The sequence below is a fragment of the Schistocerca cancellata genome, chromosome 5, assembly GCF_023864275.1.
Source record: "Schistocerca cancellata isolate TAMUIC-IGC-003103 chromosome 5, iqSchCanc2.1, whole genome shotgun sequence".
Classification (NCBI taxonomy): Eukaryota; Metazoa; Arthropoda; class Insecta; order Orthoptera; family Acrididae; genus Schistocerca; species Schistocerca cancellata.
Window position 1 is genome coordinate 418431582 of NC_064630.1, and position 22211 is coordinate 418453792.

Sequence of the window (22211 nt, forward strand, 5' to 3'; positions counted from 1 at the left end):
CGATTCCGACAGAGCCCGCCTGAGTGGCCGAGCGGTTCTAGGCGCTACAGTCTGGAACCGCGCGACCGCTACGTTCGCAGGTTCATATCTTGCCTCGGGCATGGATGTGTGTGATGTCCTTAGGTTAGTTATGTTTAAGTAATTCTAAGTTCTAGGGGACTGATGACCTCAGAAGTTAAGTCCCATAGTGCTCAGAGCCATTTGATTCCGACAGATGGTAGAGCCGTAGTAACTTTGAAGATTACTTCCACGCAAGACGCTTGGTACAAGCAACACGTGCTGTAATTGGATTATTGGCCGCGGGAAAAGAAACTTCGATGAACATCGTAAAACGTTTAATGTGCAGAGTACGGTATCGATGCAGTTCGTAGGAGTACTGTTTGGCGGTGAGCAGAGGTGTCTGAAGCACCAAGTGCTTGGGGTGGTGAATCCCATGATAGCGATATTAGGGCAGACCGATGCGTCACACACAGTCATAAATAAGAAAACAGTCACTGGAGTGGCACCTTCCCTAATCATCAAGGAAGATGCATTTCAAGGGCGCTTCCTCTGCTGGCAAAGTCTTGATGACAATTTTTGCCAAGGGGCAACGATTTATTCAGAAGCATAAGTGAATATTAAGAACAAATCAAGACTAGTATCCTATGTGTATGGTCCCAGAAGAATCTTGCTCTAACACGACAATGCATGCCCACAAGCAAGTATCAGCACCCGAGGACACATCGCCAAATTGAATTGGGCATCGCTGCCTCATCCGTCTTACAGCCCAGACCTGGCTTCCTCGGACTTCCATCTGTTTCGTTCACTTAAGGATTCTCTACGTGTGACACACTTTGAAGATGATGACGACGAAATTCATGCAGTGAAAACATGGCTAAGAGTACAGGATTAATGTTCGGAGAGAGAATTGTAGCCCATTAATCCTGAATGACACTCAACCATTGTATTGCCATCTGTAGCCTGAAACACACATCACTAGATGGCATAGACGTTTAGCGCCCATGCTAAACCCCAATAACCTCTGTTTTTTCTAAGTAGACAATAATAATTGGAATATCGGCCGTTCATTCCGCTTGAAGTTGGTAGTTTTCATGACTCACTGCCTGCCGATTGCTATCATTTACCGCAGCTTATTCGGTTATGTACTGCTTTCATCTTAACATTCCTGCTTAGGAGCTACAACAATAGTTATTGATTTAGTTAAACTTGCAGAACTGATAAAAAAACGATCTGTACGAACAGGGTTCTTGTTTGAACGCGCTCAGTTTCGTACACGCACTGTACTACTGCTCACTTAAGAGTAAACGTTTCTCGTTCTACACTGATACGTAAGTTCGTAAAATTTTTTACCAAGTTTTGAACCTCACGGAGACATAAAGATAATTTGAGGTGAATAAATTTTAAAATGAGAATTCGACGGTTAATTTTCATTTTGCACTGCTTCTACTATCATAGTTTAATTTTGATTCTGTTTACAATTCAGCTCTTTTCCGCGTAAAATGGTTGCAAATTGTACAGGGAAAAGTAAAAGGGAACAAAGCAGTTACATATTACTTGAATGTTTCATAGTTTATGGTTCAAATGGCTCGGAGCACTAAGGGACTTAACATCTGTGGTCATCAGTCCCCTAGAACTTAGAACTACTTAAACCTAACTAACCTAAGGACATCACACACATCCATGCCCGAGGCAGGATTCGAACCTGCGACCGTAGCAGTCACGCGGTTCCGGACTGAGCGCCTAGAAGCGCGAGACCACCGCGGCCGGCCATAGTTTATGAAAGACAGAGAGAACTGCTCTGCAAGTTCCATGCAGTGCTAACGTTTCTCTCAGCACTCAGCTATTTTTGTTGCATGCATTTACTGCCTCTTCTGTGGGATCTGGTTACTCGTCCCACAGTGCAAACTGCAGCACATCGTAATTCCGCCGTAGCATTGCAAATGATGCAACGTGTCTAGGGAATGCCTTACAGATGAAAAGTTACAGGGCATTAGCATTACTAATGAACTGATCATAATTTACGATAATAAAACAGCAGTTCATCACCTTTTATCCGTCCCACATCAGTAAGTTAACTGTTTAAAAGATGACCGTATCGGTTACAGTTCGTATATGCGGCGACGTTGGCATTAATTATGCCATAAACTTGTTAACAGACGCTTGGTTACAATCTTTTGTACATAATGCCTACTCTCTTCATGTGTTTTTAAAAATCGGTTGTGATTGGTAATTTTTAATAAATCGTTTCAACAACATTTCCAACACTGCGAGCGGCGGTCGTACGTGTTGTTGCCCGCACTCGAATCGATCTAAGTTCACCCGACGAAATATTGGGCACTCCACTCATGAGGTATGGCTATAAAATAACGGGACTATGTTGTAAAACATTTTATTTCAAAGACATTCAGATTTAGTTATAGTCACACTTAACACACTCCCCTCCTCTATCCCTACAACTCTCTGAGCTTCCTGATGACACGTGCCACTTTGCTTTCACTGCTTCAACAGACTGAAATCTTGTTCCTTTTCATGTATATTTGACCTTGGGGTACGGATAAATCACAGTGTGCTAGGTCAGGCGAATAAGGCGGTTGCTCTAACACTGGGATGGTGTACTTCGCTTGAAATCTCTTAACAGATAATGCGGTCTGAGCCGGTGCGTTGTTTTGATGCAGAACCCATGACTTCTTCCACAATTCGGGTCGTTTTTTTTTTTCTTACTGTTTCACAGAGGTGAGCAAGAATCTCGAGGTTGTAATGCTGATTAATAGTTTGGCGTTAAGGAACCCAGTGAAGATGCACAATTCCATGAGCATCGAAAGAAACTATTATCATCGCTTTGAATCTTGTTTTGCTCATTCGAACTTTTTTCACTCTCGGTGAAATTGGGACCTTCCTGTGCGTAGATTGGCGCTTAGTTTCTGGATAATAAGTGAAAAACCAAAATTCTTCACATGTTACCACTCTTTCCAAGAAATTAAGATCATTTTTCAAATTATTCAGAGTGTCAGCACAAACATTTTCACGAGCTTCTTTTTGATCCACCGTGAGAATTTTTGGCGCCAGTTTCGCACACACTTTCCTCATGTTAAATTGGTTATGTAAAATTTGTCTTACGCACTCTTTGGCACTTCCTACAGTTTCAGCAATCGATCGAATTCTCAACCGACGGTCAGTTCGAATCATATTGTTTACTTTTTCGATATTTTCATCTCCTTTTCATGTTGATGGACGTCCCGGGCGTGAGTCATCTTCAGCGCCTTCTCGGCCGTCTTGGAAACGATCGAACTACTCGAAGCCCGCATCTCGTGGTCGTGCGGTAGCGTTCTCGCTTCCCACGCCCGGGTTCCCGGGTTCGATTCCCGGCGGGGTCAGGGATTTTCTCTGCCTCGTGATGGCTGGGTGTTGTGTGCTGTCCTTAGGTTAATTAGGTTTAAGTAGTTCTAAGTTCTAGGGGACTGATGACCATAGATGTTAAGTCCCATAGTGCTCAGAGCCATTTGAACCATTTTGAACCACTCGAAAACTCGCGTACTTGATAAACAGTCTTTTTTAGTGCAAGATAGATTTCAGTGGCAGTTTTTCCAAGTTCCATATGAAACGTAACAGGTCATTGCTCTATTATTACCTTTACGATTTTTGCGGCAAAACAAAAAAGCTGTTACACAAACTTCACGGGCAAAGTGATTTGTCTACAGACACCAGAGACGTCGTATTCGACCGAGAAGGCTTCACATTTCACAGTTATTGGTCGTTCATCTTTGCCGCATGCGTACTTACTTTGTGAGAGGATCAGTTCCGTTATTTTACAGCCACACGTCTTTCGGAGCGCACTAAATGGTTTAGGATTGGCAGCGAGCTGTCATGAGGCACTCGACTGCTCACGCAGGTCGTGGCAGCGAAGCGGTGTGCACGTGCCAGTCGGCTGTGTGGAATCAACGCTGTAAGATGCGTAGACGTATAAATGTGGCAGAAAGGACGTGTGTGGAGTGCCCAGTGAATGAAGCTGCTCTATTTGTTGGTATTTCAACGTCTACGGTCCAAAGTTTAGACAAGGAATGTGTACCAACCGCAGTCATGTAAGACTACGTAAGAATTGTGGTCGGAGAAAGTGGAGGCCAGTGTCACATCTTGTCAATGACAATAGGTCAAAAAAACAAGGACTATCTTGCTAGACAATGCAGGTCCGTCTCAACTGGTTTCCAAGCGAACGTTGCCAAGGGAACTGCGTGGAACGGACGTTTGAAGTCGGATACCTCGTAAAAAATCACTATTCACAGCGGCATTTAAAGTTGTACTTTTCAATGAGCCAGCTAACATATAAACTGGACACTGCTTACTGTCGTTCTACGAATCACGAGTTTCCCTTTTTCAAAGGAGCGAGGCGACGAGCGCAACGGCGGCGCAATGAAGCTCTTAACATGCAGTGTATGGAGGATGTATTTCAGGCCGGTAGTGGTTCTGTGTTTTGGTGGGGCTTTTTGTACCACGTCTTGGGCCCATTCATTCAGATTGTTGTGAACATGAAGTTTATTCCAAACTTATTGGCGCCATGATTCCTGCATGGCTGTCCATAAATCCGCAAGAGTACGAAGGGGTGGAGATCACTTCTGAACAGCGCTTTGCAAGGCATCCCAGATCAGCTCAATAATGTTCATGTCTGGGGCGTTTGGTGGTCATAGGAAGTGTTTAAACTTAGAAGACTGTTCCTGAAGTCACTGTGTAGCAATTCTGGACGTTTGGGGCGCCGCATTGTCCTCCAGCAATTGCCCAAGTCCGTCGGAATGCACAGTGGTTATGAATGGATGTAGGTGATCAGACAGGATGCTTACGTACGTGTCACCTGTCAGAGTCGTGTCTAGACGTATCAGGGGCACGTATCACTCACCCTGCACACGCCCTACACCATTACAGAGCCTCCACCAGCTTTGACAGACCCTGCTGACATTCAGGGTCCATGGATTCATGAGGTTGTCTCCATACCTGAACACGTCCATCCGCTCGATACAATTTGAAACGAGACTCGTCCGACCAGGCAACATGCTTCCAGTCATAAACAGCCTAGTATCAGTGATGAGGGGCCCAGGCATGGCGTAAAGCTTTGTGCTGTGCAGTCATCAAGGGTACACGAGTGAGCCTTCGGCTCCGAAAGCCCATATCGACGATGTTACATTGAACGTTCGCACGCTGACTCTTGTTGATGGCCCAGCATTGAAATCTGCATCAATGTGCGGAAGAGTTGCACTTCTGTCACGTTGAACGATTCTCTTCGATCGTCGTTGGTCTCTTTCTTGCAGTAGCTTTTTCCGGCCGCAGTGATTTCCGAGATTTCATGTTTTACCGGATTCCTGATATTCACGGTACACTCGTTAAATGGTCGTACGGAAAAATCCGGAGTTCATCGCTACCTCGGAAATGCTGTGTGGCGTCGTTCGTCCGCCGACTGTAACACCACGTACAATCTGATTTAAATCTTGATAACCTGCCATTGTAGCAGCAGTAACCGAGCTAACAACTGTGTCAGATACTTGTTGTCTTGTATAGGCGTTGCTGACCGCAGCGTCGTATGCTGTCTCTTTACATATATCTGTATTTGAACACGTATGCCTATAACAGTTTTCTTTGGCGCTTCAGTGTATATTCAAAGGGCTGCCCGCATACATTCATGCTTTGGCGTACACTCAGGCACCCTATTGCAGCTCAATGACCTGCTAAATCAATCGATCGTAATCTATACAAAATGTGAGGGACTATTTGCTGCAGCAATCAACATACCCGCAGTTTAGTAGTCTACGGAATATAACCACAAATCGGTGACTTCAAATCGATATATCCTACCTTAATAATCTTTTGGACTGAGACCATTATCAACGCTAGATGTAAATATAAAAAACGTTAGTTTTGTATTTCGGAGGTGTCTAGTGTGCTTAGGACGGTGTCTTCAAATTTTGGAGCAATGCTACAACCGGGTAAGTTTAGAAAGTGTGATATATTCAGAGGTTTTCCCGTAATGTGAAATTTTTTGTCCTTCATTTCTTGTAAACTTGATAACGAGCACGGCGGAGTCAAGTGTAGAGGGGATTTTGTAACTTAGAATAGCTTTCTGCAGCTGATTGGCTAAGGAGCCTAAATGACCGTAGCAAATTACGGAAGTCGCTCTGAACTCACAAAATAGGCGAGTTGGTTGACAGTTCTCGACATTGATGTGGCGGGATGTAGACAGGACCAATATGGCTCGCCCGAGGAGTTTTATAGGCATTTACGAGCTTCGTAGACGATCACTTTAGGACATTTCCGCGTGATTTTACGTCAGCTTCGCTTTAGTAGCTGTGAATCGACACTAAGATTTTCTGTTGAGATTCTACATCTGATAGCCACAAATTGAGGTCATAGCGGCTGCTCTGAATTACAACTGACAGTCTGTTTGATTTGGGGACTGAGAACCAAACCAGTGATTTTGCTGATAACAGAGATATTCTTCTTCAGGGAAGAGTCCTTTTTTCCTCTAGAGGTTATTATACCATAAAATTTTAGGTAACCTTCTACTTGATTTACAGGTACTTTCGTGGTTTGGAACTAGATGATAGGGTGTAAAATTTTGATGAAGACGGATAAGGTGTTTGCAAAAGTCATAGTTTTTCTAGCTACTGAATGGACATCATTCATCCCACTAGAAAGAACTATTAAATGAAAGCTAATACATAGAAAACTGAAGTAGTCGCGCTAAAAGAAAAAAAAAAAGATTAGAAGAAAAGTGACGGTTATGACATGGCGATTTGGTGTGGCGAGAGGAGCAGTGCCGTTTGTCTAAGGGAATTCCCCGTCGCGTCATTGTTATGCGTCTGAAACTGCCGCAGTTGTGAAGGCGAGAGAAGAGAAACTGTCGCGGACCGTGCTCCACAGCGCAACATAACGCGATGCGCCCGGCGTGCCAAGCAGTAGCTGTGTGGTATCTATTGGGCAACCTGCGCCGTTACACTCGTCTCAGTGCGGTGACTGTGGGATCGCTTAGTTCTAAAGGGAAACGCAAGAGGACGTATTAGGTGCATCGTCGGGCGGTGTGAGGACAAGGAGGAAAGTTCAAGCCACAGGGAGTTCGTCGTCAAAAAAATGTTCGCACAGTATAATTTCAGGCAACAGTATTGGAGCATGTGGGGAAAGAATCCGTCAGTAAACACGCGTAAAGTTTCCCGTGAAAAGCTCACTTCTAAGAATACATGTGCAGAGTACAAACATAGTTGCAATTAATCCCTCTGTTATGAACGTACTTTCTTAACTTTCCGTGTCCACTGAGCACTAAATCTTTCCTCTCTAGTAATTAGTTAGTTTTAGAGCATTGCCCTTTGGTTAAACTGAGTCTTGCAAATTTGCTGCTTCGTCTAAGACTGTGCAGAGGAGTAGGTGATATGGGATATCCCCACATTTGCCTGAGTCGTCCTACACATAACCCCCTATCTTCAGGGTGTTAGCAGATTGAGTGTTCTCCACGTGGAGTATGGTTCAAAATGGTACAAATGGATCTGATCACTATGGGACTTAACATCTGAGGTCATAGCCCCCTAGAACTTAGAACTACTTAAACCTAACTAACCTAAGGACATCACACAAACCATGCCCGAGGCAGGATTCGAACCTGCGACCGTAGCGGTCGGACCACAGCGGCCGGCCGTGGAGTATGTTAAAATGTGTGTGAATTGCTAAGGGACCAAACTGCTGAGGTCATCGGTCCCTAGACTTACACACTACTTAAATTAACAGATGCTAAGAATAACACACACACTCATGCCCGAGGGAGGAGTCGAACCTCCGGCAGGAGGGGCCGCGGAATCCGTGACATGGCGCCTCAAATCGCGCGGCCGCGTGAGGTATATGAGCGTGTGAGCCCAAGGTAGTTCCTCTTCCATACGTCTAGAAGATCTGGTCTTAGGGGGAACTGTTAAGGGGGCACTTCTCTTGAGGAAACTGTTTCTCGACCTCACGCGTGGCGCGACAACAGTGTGATTATGTAGCGTATATGTTGGGTCTCGTGTTGGCATCTTCCTCACTTTTTTCTGCAGAGACTGCACTTCAGACATGGAATGGAGCTATACACGCGAGATAGTAAACAGTGGTCAGAATTGGAAGTCTCAAGCACCCAGTAAAGTTTTTGCTGCCTCATTGAAGGCAACATTTACTAGCTTTCAAAGAGCTGACGCTTCCCATACCGATGATGCATACTCTCCTGCTGCAAAACCTAGAGGGATGCCAGTGGTCCTTAATACCTCTGTATGAACACTCTCTCTCTCTCTCTCTCTCTCTCTCTCTCTCTCTCTTTTTCTCCCTCCCCGTCTTCAGTTCTCTATCTTAGAGTACTCAGGTTTGAGTCTGTCATCTGTACAATATTTCACCGTAATGTTTTGAGAATCCCTGCATAAGCAATTCTATTACATTCTGACCCTGCTTTTATGTACAAAATTCGTTCAGCCTTATATCTGGTAATTTCTGCCGGGCACAACAAAACAGGATTTTAAACGCCTGGCAGCCACCAATCGCATCGCAGTAAGGCATGTACTCGGTCATTCAAAGGAAAAATCTTTAAATAGTCGCTGTTGTACATCGAACGTGGTTACGTGGATATTATCTATCCCGCAGTCAACACGTACGCAAACAAGCAAAGAAGCTGATGACAGCCGACATGTGTGGGTGAGGTAAGAGATGCGCAGCAGATAGGTGACGGCAGGTCACGTTTTCCCGGACAAACACAGCAGCTGATGGCTCACGTGTTGCAGGACGAGCGAGGCCGGCTGATGCGCAGGAATATCGTGCGGTACGCCGTGCTGTCCTACGTCATCACTCTGCAGAGGGTCAGCTTCCGCGTCAAGAAGCGATTCCCAACCTGGCAGCACATGGTCGACGCTGGTAAGTTGTTGTTGTTGTTGTTTAGACTGACACTGCAAGAGATACCAGGTGATTTTAATTAAAGGGTAGCTACTCACAGAGGTCCTGTGTGGGGGGTAATTATCGTATGGCAGAGAAACTTGGTAGGTATTCTGATGCGTTAATGTGGAACCGATTTACGCTGGAGAAAGATTAATTCCGATTTTGGCCACCAGGTGCAGATCTGGTATTGTGAATGCAAGAAAGACGTATAGAAATGTTCCATACGTAATGGATTGGAAACGGGACGTGGGCAGAAAAGGTCAAACAAGTGAGAAAAGCATAATGTTATTACTAACCGCTGCTTACACAGTTTGTCCAATATGAGCACTAGAGACGTCGACAAGATGCTGTACAGCGCCAGATTTGCATCTGGTGTCCAAAACTGGAACTAATTTTTGCCAGTGTAAATCGTTTACGCATTAAAGCGTTGGATTATCTACAAAGTTTCACTGCCACGCGATAATTAAAGCCCTCATTCGACGTCCGTTAGTAGCTGCACTTTAATCATAATCACCCCATTCTATATCCTAATGTCTTCCTGTTATAGTCATGTGTCTATTCTAAGTATTTGTAATCTCCATCACCTACTACTGTGAATGTAATAACTCACTGTTGCTATTAATTCACCCCAAACATTCACAGTATAAAAAAAAAAATGTTTCCCCGCTATGGTTCCTTAATGGTAGTTCAAATGAACACTTGAAATAAACAATTGTCCAATAGGGCGGCACTATAGCAAACAAGTGGCGACACAGTAACTAATAACATTTATTAAGAGTATATTACAAAATAATAGTTTGGTTCAGTTTGATCTGTGTGACTTCATGTCCAAAACCTAATATAATATGTAACTAACTTCGCTGTCTCTTTGCAATCTGCGATATTGTATCACTGAGAGTAATGTGTGCAGACACTCTGTTACTTTTCGAAGTTCCCCGAAGTAACGAATTCTTAATCGGAAAATAGTCTTCAGGGTTCCGTTCTGAGCTAACTGCATGCTTTAAAGTGAACTGTCTGTTGACTGGTAATTCTGTGTGTTATTTCCACGTCCGCCTGTACGAGGGGGAAGCAAACCAGTCTGTAGTTGACAGCGTTCCCCATTGGCCATCCACCCCATCGGTGGACGTACATGACAAGCTGTAGAAAAGTGACACGGAAGCAGAAAGATGTCCTTACTCGCGAGCGCCGTCTGGAGGATGCAGCTTGGAAATGAGAAGCGCGAGGAGAATGGTTGTGCCTGCGTTTTGACGGCCTCTCGCGGCATTTATTGTTTATCTCTTGCCTGGTACACAACACATCAAACTTACAAATGTTGTTTTGGACAGTGGAATTATACCAGACATGATTTCGATAGCTTTATAATTTTTTAATTGGGCGTTTCGTTTTAAGAAAACTTGTTGCTTGATATTTTTTTTGCAAGAAATGTTACAGGAAAGCATTGTATGCGTCTCATATGCCTTCTACCCAACAGCTGAGATCTATCTACACTCCTGGAAATGGAAAAAAGAACACATTGACACCGGTGTGTCACACCCACCATACTTGCTCCGGACACTGCGAGAGGGCTGTACAAGCAATGATCACACGCACGGCATAGCGGACACACCAGGAACCGCGGTGTTGGCCGTCAAATGGCGCTAGCTGCGCAGCATTTGTGCACCGCCGCCGTCAGTGCCAGCCAGTTTGCCGTGGCATACGGAGCTCCATCGCAGTCTTTAACACTGGTAGCATGCCGCGACAGCGTGGACGTGAACCGTATGTGCAGTTGACGGACTTTGAGCGAGGGCGTATAGTGGGCATGCGGGAGGCCGTGTGGACGTACCGCCGAATTGCTCAACACGTGGGGCGTGAGGTCTCCACAGTACATCGATGTTGTCGCCAGTGGTCGGCGGAAGGTGCACGTGCCCGTCGACCTGGGACCGGACCGCAGCGACGCACGGATGCACGCCAAGACCGTAGGATCCTACGCAGTGCCGTAGGGGACCGCATCGCCACTTCCCAGCAAATTAGGGACACTGTTGCTTCTGGGGTATCGGCGAGGACCATTCGCAACCGTCTCCATGAAGCTGGGCTACGGTCCCGCACACCGTTAGGCCGTCTTCCGCTCACGCCCCAACATCGTGCAGCCCGCCTCCAGTGGTGTCGCGACAGGCGTGAATGGAGGGACGAATGGAGACGTGTCGTCTTCAGCGATGAGAGTCGCTTCTGCCTTGGTGCCAATGATGGTCGTATGCGTGTTTGGCGCCGTGCAGGTGAGCGCCACAATCAGGACTGCATACGACCGAGGCACACAGGGCCAACACCCGGCATCATGGTGTGGGGAGCGATCTCCTACACTGGCCGTACACCACTGGTGATCGTCGAGGGGACACTGAATAGTGCACGGTACATCCAAACCGTCATCGAACCCGTCGTTCTACCATTCCTAGACCGGCAAGGGAACTTGCTGTTCCAACAGGACAATGCACGTCCGCATGTATCCCGTGCCACCCAACGTGCTCTAGAAAGTGTAAGTCAACTACCCTGGCCAGCAAGATCTCCGGATCTGTCCCCCATTGAGCATGTTTGGGACTGGATGAAGCGTCGTCTCACGCGGTCTGCACGTCCAGCACGAACGCTGGTCCAACTGAGGCGCCAGGTGGAAATGGCATGGCAAGCCGTTCCACAGGACTACATCCAGCATCTCTACGATCGTCTCCATGGGAGAATAGCAGCCTGCATTGCTGCGAAAGGTGGATATACACTGTACTAGTGCCGACATTGTGCATGCTCTGTTGCCTGTGTCTATGTGCCTGTGGTTCTGTCAGTGTGATCATGTGATGTATCTGACCCCAGGAATGTGTCAATAAAGTTTCCCCTTCCTGGGACAATGAATTCACGGTGTTCTTATTTCAATTTCCAGGAGTGTATTTCATCTCGAATCTAATACCTTCTATTTATTCTCTTGGAACCACAACAGATACAGAACGCAAAATTATAGAATTAAACAGGACAAGGTTTCCGCTAGATACTTTCAGCTTTTCAGATAGTCACCATCATTCGTAATCCACTATTGCCAGCTGTAAACAAGAGCCTGAATGCCGCGCTCGTAATAACGTTAACTGGCCTTGATGGCGACGTCTAAGTATGAAGAATATCAACATTTAGCCCATCCTTCATAGGCACAAAGAGATAGGAGTGTGCAGTTGCTAAATCAGAAGTGTGCGGTGGATCCGGTAGGACGGTCTAGCCAATTTTGGAAATGAGTTCCACCATCCTAAAACAGTAATGGAGGCTCTGCCTCGTGATGACTGGGTGTTGTGTGATGTCCTTAGGTTAGTTAGGTTTAAGTAGTTCTAAGTTCTAGGGGACTGATGACCATAGATGTTAAGTCCCATAGTGCTCAGAGCCATTTGAACCATTTGTAATGGAGCCTGGGGTTATCGTGTTTGAAGCGACAAGATTCAAAGATTAGTACTATAGTAAGATAATCTGGCTCAGACACTAAAGATCAACACAAACAAGTAGGAGACATTAGTTTCGGAATGCCACCTATAATTACTGGGAGGAGAGACTCTCCTGGAAGAGACAATATCCAATTTACGTAACTCACTAAATTGAGCGGCTAAAAAAAATTCTATCTGCCGGCACAGAATTACAAGATGACTTTATTATTTATGTCATAATTATTCGCGAAAAGCAGCAACAGTTCTTCATAAACAGCTTAGACACCTACCCTTGTGACGCATATTCCGTCCATAGTCACACGTGCCGCCCCCTCTCCCCCCCCCCTCCCTCCCCACTCTAACCTCACAGTTTCCAATTCAATAATCAACATCAAATGTTTGGAGCTGCTTACGTTGTTAAATGAAGCAAGCAATGTTATGAGGCCATTAGAGATGAAGCAGTATTTCGGACCGAACAACTACATTGCACATCCACTGCCACGTCGTTTGTGAGATAACCAGCACTAGCATGAAAGATTAAGGAGTACCCCAGAAAACCGTAATGGCGAGACGGAAACTGGAATTTCCTGTCAAGTAGGAATTCATGAATTACTTTTTAATATTTTCTGCTACCAGTCACTTTTATTTCTTTCATGTTCAATTTAAGATATTGTAAGCGATTCGAGTATGTTCTGCTCATCTTCAGGCGTTTATACAAACAGAAGACTGTTACTTACAAATAAAATGTCATAAACTAAATTAACGTAGAACTTTTTTTTTTTTCGCTGCTGGTGTGGCTGTTGATGTATTCGGAGAGAGGTCGTTGGCCAGGAATTGATGTCCAGTGATGTCTACTGCTGGTGTGGAGCTATGTCTCGTTGTGCATAATAACTGAATTACAGCGACTATTGTGTAAACCAATGAAAGTGTTCCCGATGGATCGCGGCACACTGGAAGGAATACCAAGAGCTCTTAGTGGGCACGATGAAATATCCACGTGCTTCGATGAAGGGCAGCTGGCAGATACATTTCTAGATTTCCGGAAAGCATTTGACACAGTGCCTCAACGTAGACTGTTAACAAGAGGTCCGAGCAAACGGAGTGAGTGAGAAAGACTTTTTTTATAGAACCCAATACGTTACCCTCTGGACTAAAGTGTAACCTCATTACACATACGCACCTCGGCAAGAATATAGAGACAATTCAAAATGCAATACTTGAGAAACCTCGACTTAAAGAATTAATTCTACAAACATGTTATTGAAATAGTACAAGTTTCTTTTAAATTTCGAGTAAGCATTATTGGCAGTAAATTCCATTACATTTTTCGAACACATTGGGCACTTCACACACATTTTTAAGCGACTTCAACTAAAGATGTCGTTTTACCACTTGTCACTTTCTTGCTGGCGTACCACATGGGTCTTGCGCTGCTTAGGAATCAATTCATACATACTGCTGTTTCATAAAAACATCCAGTCAGCCGTACGCTTGTTCCGCGGCTGTAAATACTGCACGTGCGGGCTGATCCTTGCAACGTGCACTCTCTCATACGTTCCCTCATAGTCTTCAGTTTCACAACTGCGTGACTGCGTTTGCCCACAGCCAAATGTCAACAAGCGTTTCGCGCATCGCTTGGGCGCGGGTCTGTTGCAAAGCCTTTCCCTACTTGACTCTCCGGACTGAAGTCACACAAAGGAACCGTCGTTTTTTACGGTAAATTGGATGTTACGTACTGGGAGGGGACTATAGAGACCTAATAAAATGCGAAGCGCACACACTTAGCGCCTTGTGGGACTAAACGATATGTTCAACGTTGAAATTTTACGAGTCGGGCGCATGAAGCTGCAGGGGTACCTGGTACTCACAATTTAGTATGCGGTCCAACCGGCAGCGTCTGTATTACACAAATCACATTAAAAAACTGACAGCAGCTGTCGATTTTATATACTTTCTCGATTGCCTACGAGCTACTGCGTGTGGAAGAGGCTAAGAATAAGAGAGAAATAGCTCGATTACATATCATGCTTATAACATTTAATGGTGGTCTTGAACTGTCAGAATCGTATGATTAATATCCACAGATAACATGTTTTAATAATTTTAGTGCACGAGAAAAAGTCGACAGTGTCTGTTGTTAACCTACGGAATTCGGTCGTGGTGATGCCGATCGTCTTAAAGATGTTATAAATAGAGGAGACAGAGCTGAAATGCAATGTGTACTGCAGGTAACATCAGATCGATTAGAGTAGGCTGCTTTTTCTCACGATCGCTTGAGGAACCCGTGTTGATTCGTACAGAAGAACTGCACAGCCTCCGAAACACAAAGATGTGAACGATATGACGTGTGCTGGTCTTGTGCGGGGTTACTCAGAATTCTGCCAATACGTTTAAGTTGTTCATCTGCACTCCCTATACTTGTGGTTTGTATCGCTTCACGACACTACACGCAAAATATGAAATACGTGTACAAACTAGTATAAACTGCCCCCATGAAATCTAGTAAAAAAAAAAATGGTGATATTAACGTATATCTGGAAATATCTACTTTACCAGCTAAATTTTCATACCTATCTAAACAACAATGCTACAAATGTTACACTGTACATTCAAAATAGTGTTAGATGTGTCGAATTATAGTGGTGAACCCCCCTGTCTTAAGGCAGCCTCAGACAGGTTGGATTAGGAGCTGCTGAAACTCTTCAGAAATCGCAACCGCTTGGAAACGGAGTCGGAGCGGACGCGTTCATGGAAGATATTTTGACACATAGTAAATTCTGCAGACAATTCTTGCGCACTACCGCCTGCGTCGTCAACTGCCTGCTGCCTTATTGAACGCCCCTCGTCTTACGATCTTATGGCACCCCACGCCCGTCCGGTTGGCCGTGCGGTCTAACGCACGGATTTCCGGGAGGGAAGGAGCGCCTGGTCCCCGGCACGTATCCGCCCGGCGGATTTGTGTCGAGGTCCGGTGAACCGGCCAGTCTGTGGATGGTTTTTAGGCGGTTTTCCATCTGCCTCGGCGAATGCGGGCTGGTTCCCCTTATTCCGCCTCAGTTACACTACGTCGGCGACTGCTGCGCAAACAAGTTCTCCACGTACGCGTACACAACCATTACTCTACCACGCAAACATAGGGATTACACTCGTCTGGTGTGAGACGTTCCCTGGGGGGTCTACCGGGGGCCAACCGCACAATAACCCTGGGTTCAGTGTGGGGCGACGGAGGGGTGAAGCGGACTGCGGTAGTCGTCGTGGGATTGTGGACCACTGCGGCTGCGGCGGGGACGGAGCCTCTCCGTCGTTTCTAGGTCCCCGGTTAACGTACAATACAATACAACACAATACAATGGCATCCCACTCTGTAGCCGAGTTCGCTTGTGTACTCTTGCGTGGTGGCTCTCGCCTTGCTTGTAACCGGTTAGAATCCTGGAGGTCGAAGAACTTTTCATTACCAAATTTTCTTGCATTTGCGACAGTTTTTGACATCAGCTGTATTAGGTATGGAAGTAATACCTATTGCTGACACATTAAAATTTGGCAGATTGGAGCTAGTACCCGGTTTTCCTGCTTGTCGCGAGCGGTTGCCTTAACCACTCGGATAACCGTGCACACTTCCAATACCGATCCAAACCTGCATATGCCACAGCGTCTACGCACCCTAGTGTTCGCTGCTTATCTGGAGTCCCGCAACAGGGTTAATGAGACGAACGTGTTCAGTGTTTGTTCTATGGTCGATACACCCGTCGAGGCTGTAGTACGTATGTACAGAAAATGTCAGAATAAGAAATTTTCATTGCCAGGCTCGAAGGGGACGCGAGGTGGTGGACGGGTTGTTATTATTACGAATATTTACGCCTACGTATATTCCTCCTGACAGTATCTAATGGAGCGCGGACTTATGACTCAAGATAGTAATCCCTCCGTCGAATGGGAAACTAAGTCCGTTTATCGTACTTCAGAGGAGTTGACTGTACCTCATCAATGACTTTCAGCCTCGACGTTGTTTTCATCGACAGTAGCAAAGTTACAGCATTATACTTCACCGGCACTCATCCACACGATGTAGACACAAACAGTACGAAGAAAGACAACAGCATGCTACCTTGACTGGACCTTGCGTAAGACGGCAACATGTTATTCAGGTATCTGCTCACGAGCGTTCGTGTTTTGAATATTGGGCTTGAGTTTCAAGTTTTGGTGTAGCGTGGGAGCATGCAGACATGTTGTCATAAGTTGTTTGGCTGGCGCAGTTTCTTGGTTGTTCACGACATTAATTGTAACTCCAACCGAAACACAGGTGAATTCATTCGATGCAAGCATAAAGGGAATACTCTCATCAGCACACACAATGATTCCGTTGTCCTTGACCAATCTGTAAACGAGCTATTTCCTGGCATTTTAATATTTCTTAATTGTCTGTATGTGATCAGTCTAGCCTCAGAGCGTACCACACACATCATTAATACTATGAGGTGTGGCGTGCACTAGACAAATTGCCTGACGTACTGCTATGCTGATTTCATCGGAAACTTTTACTAGCGGACACCGATTACTTTTCTACACTGCTACACTTGCAGTGCTAGTCTGAATAAGGGTCGCCAGCCTGACTTTGACCCTTGAGATAGTGTCAAGAGTGGACAACTCACAAGTCATTAATTAAAAGCCCTGTAGCTACCCAACTACCCTGAGGAATACTCAAAGGTCCGACATCTTTGCTGGAATTTTTACACCACCATCACTTCATAGTCTCTAGCTGACTACTACTACTAACTTAGGCCAGTAATCTCCACAAAGACAAAACATGAATACAGTTCAATGTCAGTGCGTTAAAAGTTACGCAGAAAGAGCACGAAAACAAACGTAATTTCCAATACAAATGTATTTCCGTCAGTGAGAGGTCGTCAAGTCCATAAAATCTCACCTCCAGCCAGCTAATGACTCCAGGATACCGTCACCTACATCTATACTCCGCAAGCCATATTATGGTGTGTAGCAGGATATACTTAGTGTGCCACTATCACTTCCTCCTTTCATGTTCCAGTTGCGAGAGGTCCACAGGGAAAAAAAAGGAAATGTTGATAAGCCTCTCTGGGAGCTCGAATCTCTCTTTTTTACTTTACTGATCTTTTAGTAAGATTTAAGTAGCAGTAGTTGACTCTTCCAAGAACGAAAGCATTCGGAGTTCTGGCGGTACACCATAACCTGATATACACTGAGGTGGCAAAAATATGATACCGACTATTATCCTGACGGACCTTGCTTTGCCCGGCACAGTGCAGCAACTCCGCATGGCGCTGACTCAACAAGTCGTTGGAAGTACCCTGCGGAAATATTGACCCATGCTGCCTCTATAGCCGGCCACAACTGCGAAAGTGTTGCTGGTATAGGATTTTGTGTATGAAATGATCTCTCAGTTGCATCCCCTAAATTGAGATGGGTGGCCAAATCATTCTCTCAAATTTCCCAGAATGTTCGTCAAACCAAAAGCGAACAATTGCGACCCGGTGACATGGAGCATTTTCATCCACAACAACTCCATCGTTATTTGGAAACATAAAGTCCAACAATGGCTGAATATGGTCTGCAAGTAATCAGGCATAGCCATTTCCAGTCAATAATCGTTTTAGTTTGACAACAGGACACAGTTCATTCCATGTAAACACAGCCCACACCATTATGCAGCCATCACCAGCTTGCAAAGCGCTTTGTTGACAACTTGAGTCCATGGCTTCGTGTGCTCTGCACAACACTCGAACGCTATCATCACCTCTTACTCACTGAAATCGGGACATATCCGACCAGGCCACGGGTTTCCAGTCGTCCAGGGTGCAGCCGATATGGTCACGAGCCCGTGGAGAGGTCCTGCAGGCGAAGTCGTGCTGTGAGCAAAGGCACTCGCGTCGGTCGTCTGCTGCCGTAGCCCACTAACACCAAATTTCGTCGCACTGTTTTTACGCATACGTTCCTCGTACATTCCACGTTTATATCTGCGGTTATTTAACGCAGTGTTGGTTGTCTGCTAGCACTTTTAACTCTTTGCAGACACCGCTACTCCCGGTCGTTAAGTGAAGGCCGTCAGCCACTGCGTTGTCTGTGGTGAGAAGTGATGCCTTAAATTTGGTATTCTCGGCACACTCTTGACACTGTGGATCTCGGAGTATTGAACTACCTAAAGATTTCCGATATGGAATGTCCGATACATCTTTTTCGAAGTACCATACAGCATTGAAAGTCTGTGCTAATTCCCGCCGTGCGGGCATAATCACATCTGAAACCTTTTCACATGAATCCCCTGGGTACAAATGACAACTCCGCCAATACACTACCCCTTTATACCTTGTGTACATAAGACAGCCGCCATCTCTGTATGTGCACATCGCTATCCCCTGAACGCGTCTCTTACATTGTCCGCCATTGGAGGTGGCTGAGTTCTGCGTGACGCCTTCGCACTGACTAAATGGATCTGCAACAAAACGTGCTGCTCTTCTTTGAATCTTCTCTATTTCCTCTATCAATCCTATGTGGTACGGATTCCAAACTGAGGAGCAACATTGAACCAAATGTCGAAAAATTGTTACCTAAGCTTCTTCCTTTTCGAGTGAACTACATCTCCTGATGATTGTTCCAGTGAATCCGTCTGGCATTGGCCTTTCCTGCAATTAATTTTAAGTGGCCGTTCCACTTCAAATCGCTCCGTATGCATACTCCCAGATCTTTCATGGATGTGACTGCTTGCAATGATTGTTCTCCAATCCTGTAGTCTTAATGAGTCCTTCTGCCTTTTTTTTTGTGCAATGCTTTACGTTCGTTTATGTTCAACGTCAAGTGTCAATCCGTGCACCACGCATTGACGCAGGTCCTCCTGTATTTCGCTACAATTTTCTAACATTTCGACTTCTATGTGTACAACAGCATCATTCACGGAAATCCCTATGGCCTATCCGATCTCATTGATAAGGATATTCACATACAGTCTAAGACATAAAAACCGACGCACTGCGAAGGATTTATATGAATGGAACAGAAATCTGTAGGTTTCTTGTACAAGTACAGATAAAAAATAATTAGCATTTCAGAAAAATTGGATGATTTATTTAAGACAAAAGTGCTTCACAAATTGGGGCTCTGGCCCTTATGCAAGCAGTTATTCAGCTTGACATTAATTGACAGAGTTGTTGGATATATTCCTGACGGATATCGTGCCAAATTCTGTCAAACAGCCACATTATAGCGGCCCTGCTCATAACAGTGGGCAAGATAGTAATGGGAAAGCACGAAGACAAACAGTGGAAACTCTTGCCGTTTGCAGGCGGGCATTATATAGCTGAAATGTAAGCCCAGGATGGCTTGCCATGAAGGGCAACAAAACACGGCGTAGAATGTCATCGACGCACTGCTGTGCTGTTACGGTGCCGCAAATGACAAGCAAAGGGGTCCTGCAATGAAATGCAGTGGCAATCCAGGTTGTCGGGTCATATGACGGGAGACAGTCAGGTTTGTATGGATTCGCTGTACGGGACGCCTCCAGGACATGTCTTCGCAGGTCACGGGGGCTCAGTTCGAAGTCGGGCTCATCACTGCAGACAATTCTATTCCAGTTAATGGGATTCCAGGCCGAAGACATGTCTGGACCAGTGGGATAACAACCTGGCTGTCGCTTGCCTCTCGTGGTCGTGCGGTAGCGTTCTCGCTTCCCACGCCCGGGTTCCCGGGTTCGATTCCCGGCGGGGTCAGGGATTTTCTCTGCCTCGTGATGGCTGGGTGTTGTGTGATGTCCTTAGGTTAGTTAGGTTTAAGTAGTTCTAAGTTCTAGGGGACTGATGACCTAAGATGTTAAGTCCCATAGTGCTCAGAGCCATTTGAACCATTTGTCGCTTGCCATACGGCCCGACAAACAGGAATGATGGTCTGTGGTGCCATTTCTTACCTTAGCAGGACTCCTTTGGTTACCATCTGCGGCACCCTTACAGCACAACGGTACGTCGACGATTTTCTACGCCCCGTTTTGTTGCCATTCGTGGCAAGCCATCTTGGGCTTACATTTCAGGTGGATAATGCCCGCCCGCAAACGGCAAGAGTCTCTACTCCTTGTCTTCATGTTTGCCAAACCATACCTCTGGCAGGAAGGTCGCCGGATCTCTCACCAGTTAAGAACATTTGGAACATTACAGACTGGGCCCTCCAATCAGCTCGAGATTTTGGCAATGAGACGCACCTATTGGACAGGTATCCCACAGGAGGGCATACAACAATTCTAACAGTCAGTGGCAAGGGGAGTAACTGCTTGTATGAGGACCAGAGGCGAACCAATGCGTTATTGACTTCCTCAATTTTTGAAGTACTTTCGTCTTGAATTAATCATCCAATTTTCCTGAAATTGTAATCATTTGTTTGTCTGTACACATACACCACATTTACCGATTTCCGTCCCATTTGGATTCCTTCGTGGTGCGTCGCGTTTTTGTGTTTAGTGTCCTTTCAGACGCCCAAGGAGTACGCCCGAAGTTACTTTTATGTGTGTAGATTTCTCTATGTTAAGAATGACATGCTACGTTTTGTTGGATACCAACTAAGTGCGTGCACCCTAAACCGACCCACTGTTCACGAAAACTGTAAAATTACTCATGCATTCACAGTCGAGCGCAGGATAATGCAGTTGCCAATTCTTTCAGTTTTCTGTAATCGGAACAAATAGTTCGCATATCACAGTGAATCATTTGATGTCCGGACTCAGAAATAAGTAACACTTCGGAAGCAGCACCTCCGCCCCAGAGACCAAATGACTCCAAAACCCAGGAAAGCTGCTGGTCGTCATGCGATTACGCGAACTCCAAAACCACTCCACGAATTAACATGTACTTAACATTCAGACCTATCAGCCAGACACAAGAGCGGACTGTAGACCTATTAGAAAGTTGAAAAGAATGGGGTACGACGGTCGAGCAGTTCTTCTTACGCCAGACGTTACTGTAATCGGCGCTAATCGGAGCTTGATGAGGTGTAAACGACGCCTCTGGACAGTGGATGACCCGAAAGGAGTGATACGGAGTGACGAATCATGGTGTATGCTGTGGCGGATGGAAGGGTTTCGGTTTGGTGAATTCCTATAGGGCAGGCAACAGTGTCAACAGTGAAGTACAGAGAAGATAGTATTGTAGTTTGGAAGTATATTTCGTGGTTAGGGTGTGATCCCTTATTGCGCTCAAGAAAATGCTAAATCAGAAAGGATATGAACACATTTTACCGTGTTATGTTCTAAGACGCAAGGAATTACAGACATTGGCTGCGAGTGGGCATTGATTAAAATCAATGGCGAAAGTTCAAGATTTGTCGTGGACCGGGATCTTGGGTCTCCTGCTTAGGCAGATGCCCTGACCACCAAGCCATCCGGACACAGAGGCCATCGTAAATGCACGGACTACCCCAGCACGCATCCTGACAGACCCAAATTCTCTCAACTTATCCACACACTACTACTGTAGTGCCCTGTGCCCATTATCCTCGTTGCTCGCAGCACTTCGTCGACTCGCGTAAGAGTTCGATGCTGGTGAGCATCTGCACTGAAGAGATCATTGGACGTCTTTGACATAATTATACACTACTGGCCATTAAAACTGCTACACCACGAAGATGACATGCTACAGACGCGAAATTTAACTGACAGGAACAAGATGCTGTGATATGCAAATGTTTAGCTTTTCAGAGCATTCACACAAGATTGGCGCCGGTGGCGACACCTACAACCTGCTGACATGAGGAAAGTTTCCAACCGATTTCTCATACACAAATTCTATTGCCTGGTGAAACGTTGTTGTGATGCCTCGTGCAAGGAGGAGAAATGCGTATCACCACGTTTCCGACTTT

The 22211-nt window shown here is 45.6% G+C and overlaps 1 protein-coding gene across 1 annotated transcript in view; it reads left to right on the top strand.

Moving 5' to 3' along the window:
• The window catches only part of LOC126187777 (bestrophin-4), a 554440-nt gene that overhangs the window by 328242 nt on the left and 203987 nt on the right, over nt 1-22211 (top strand). Inside the window, exon 4 of the mRNA XM_049929045.1 lies at nt 8769-8898. Coding sequence (XP_049785002.1) covers nt 8769-8898 — 130 coding nt within the window. The remainder of the gene's footprint in view (nt 1-8768; nt 8899-22211) is intronic.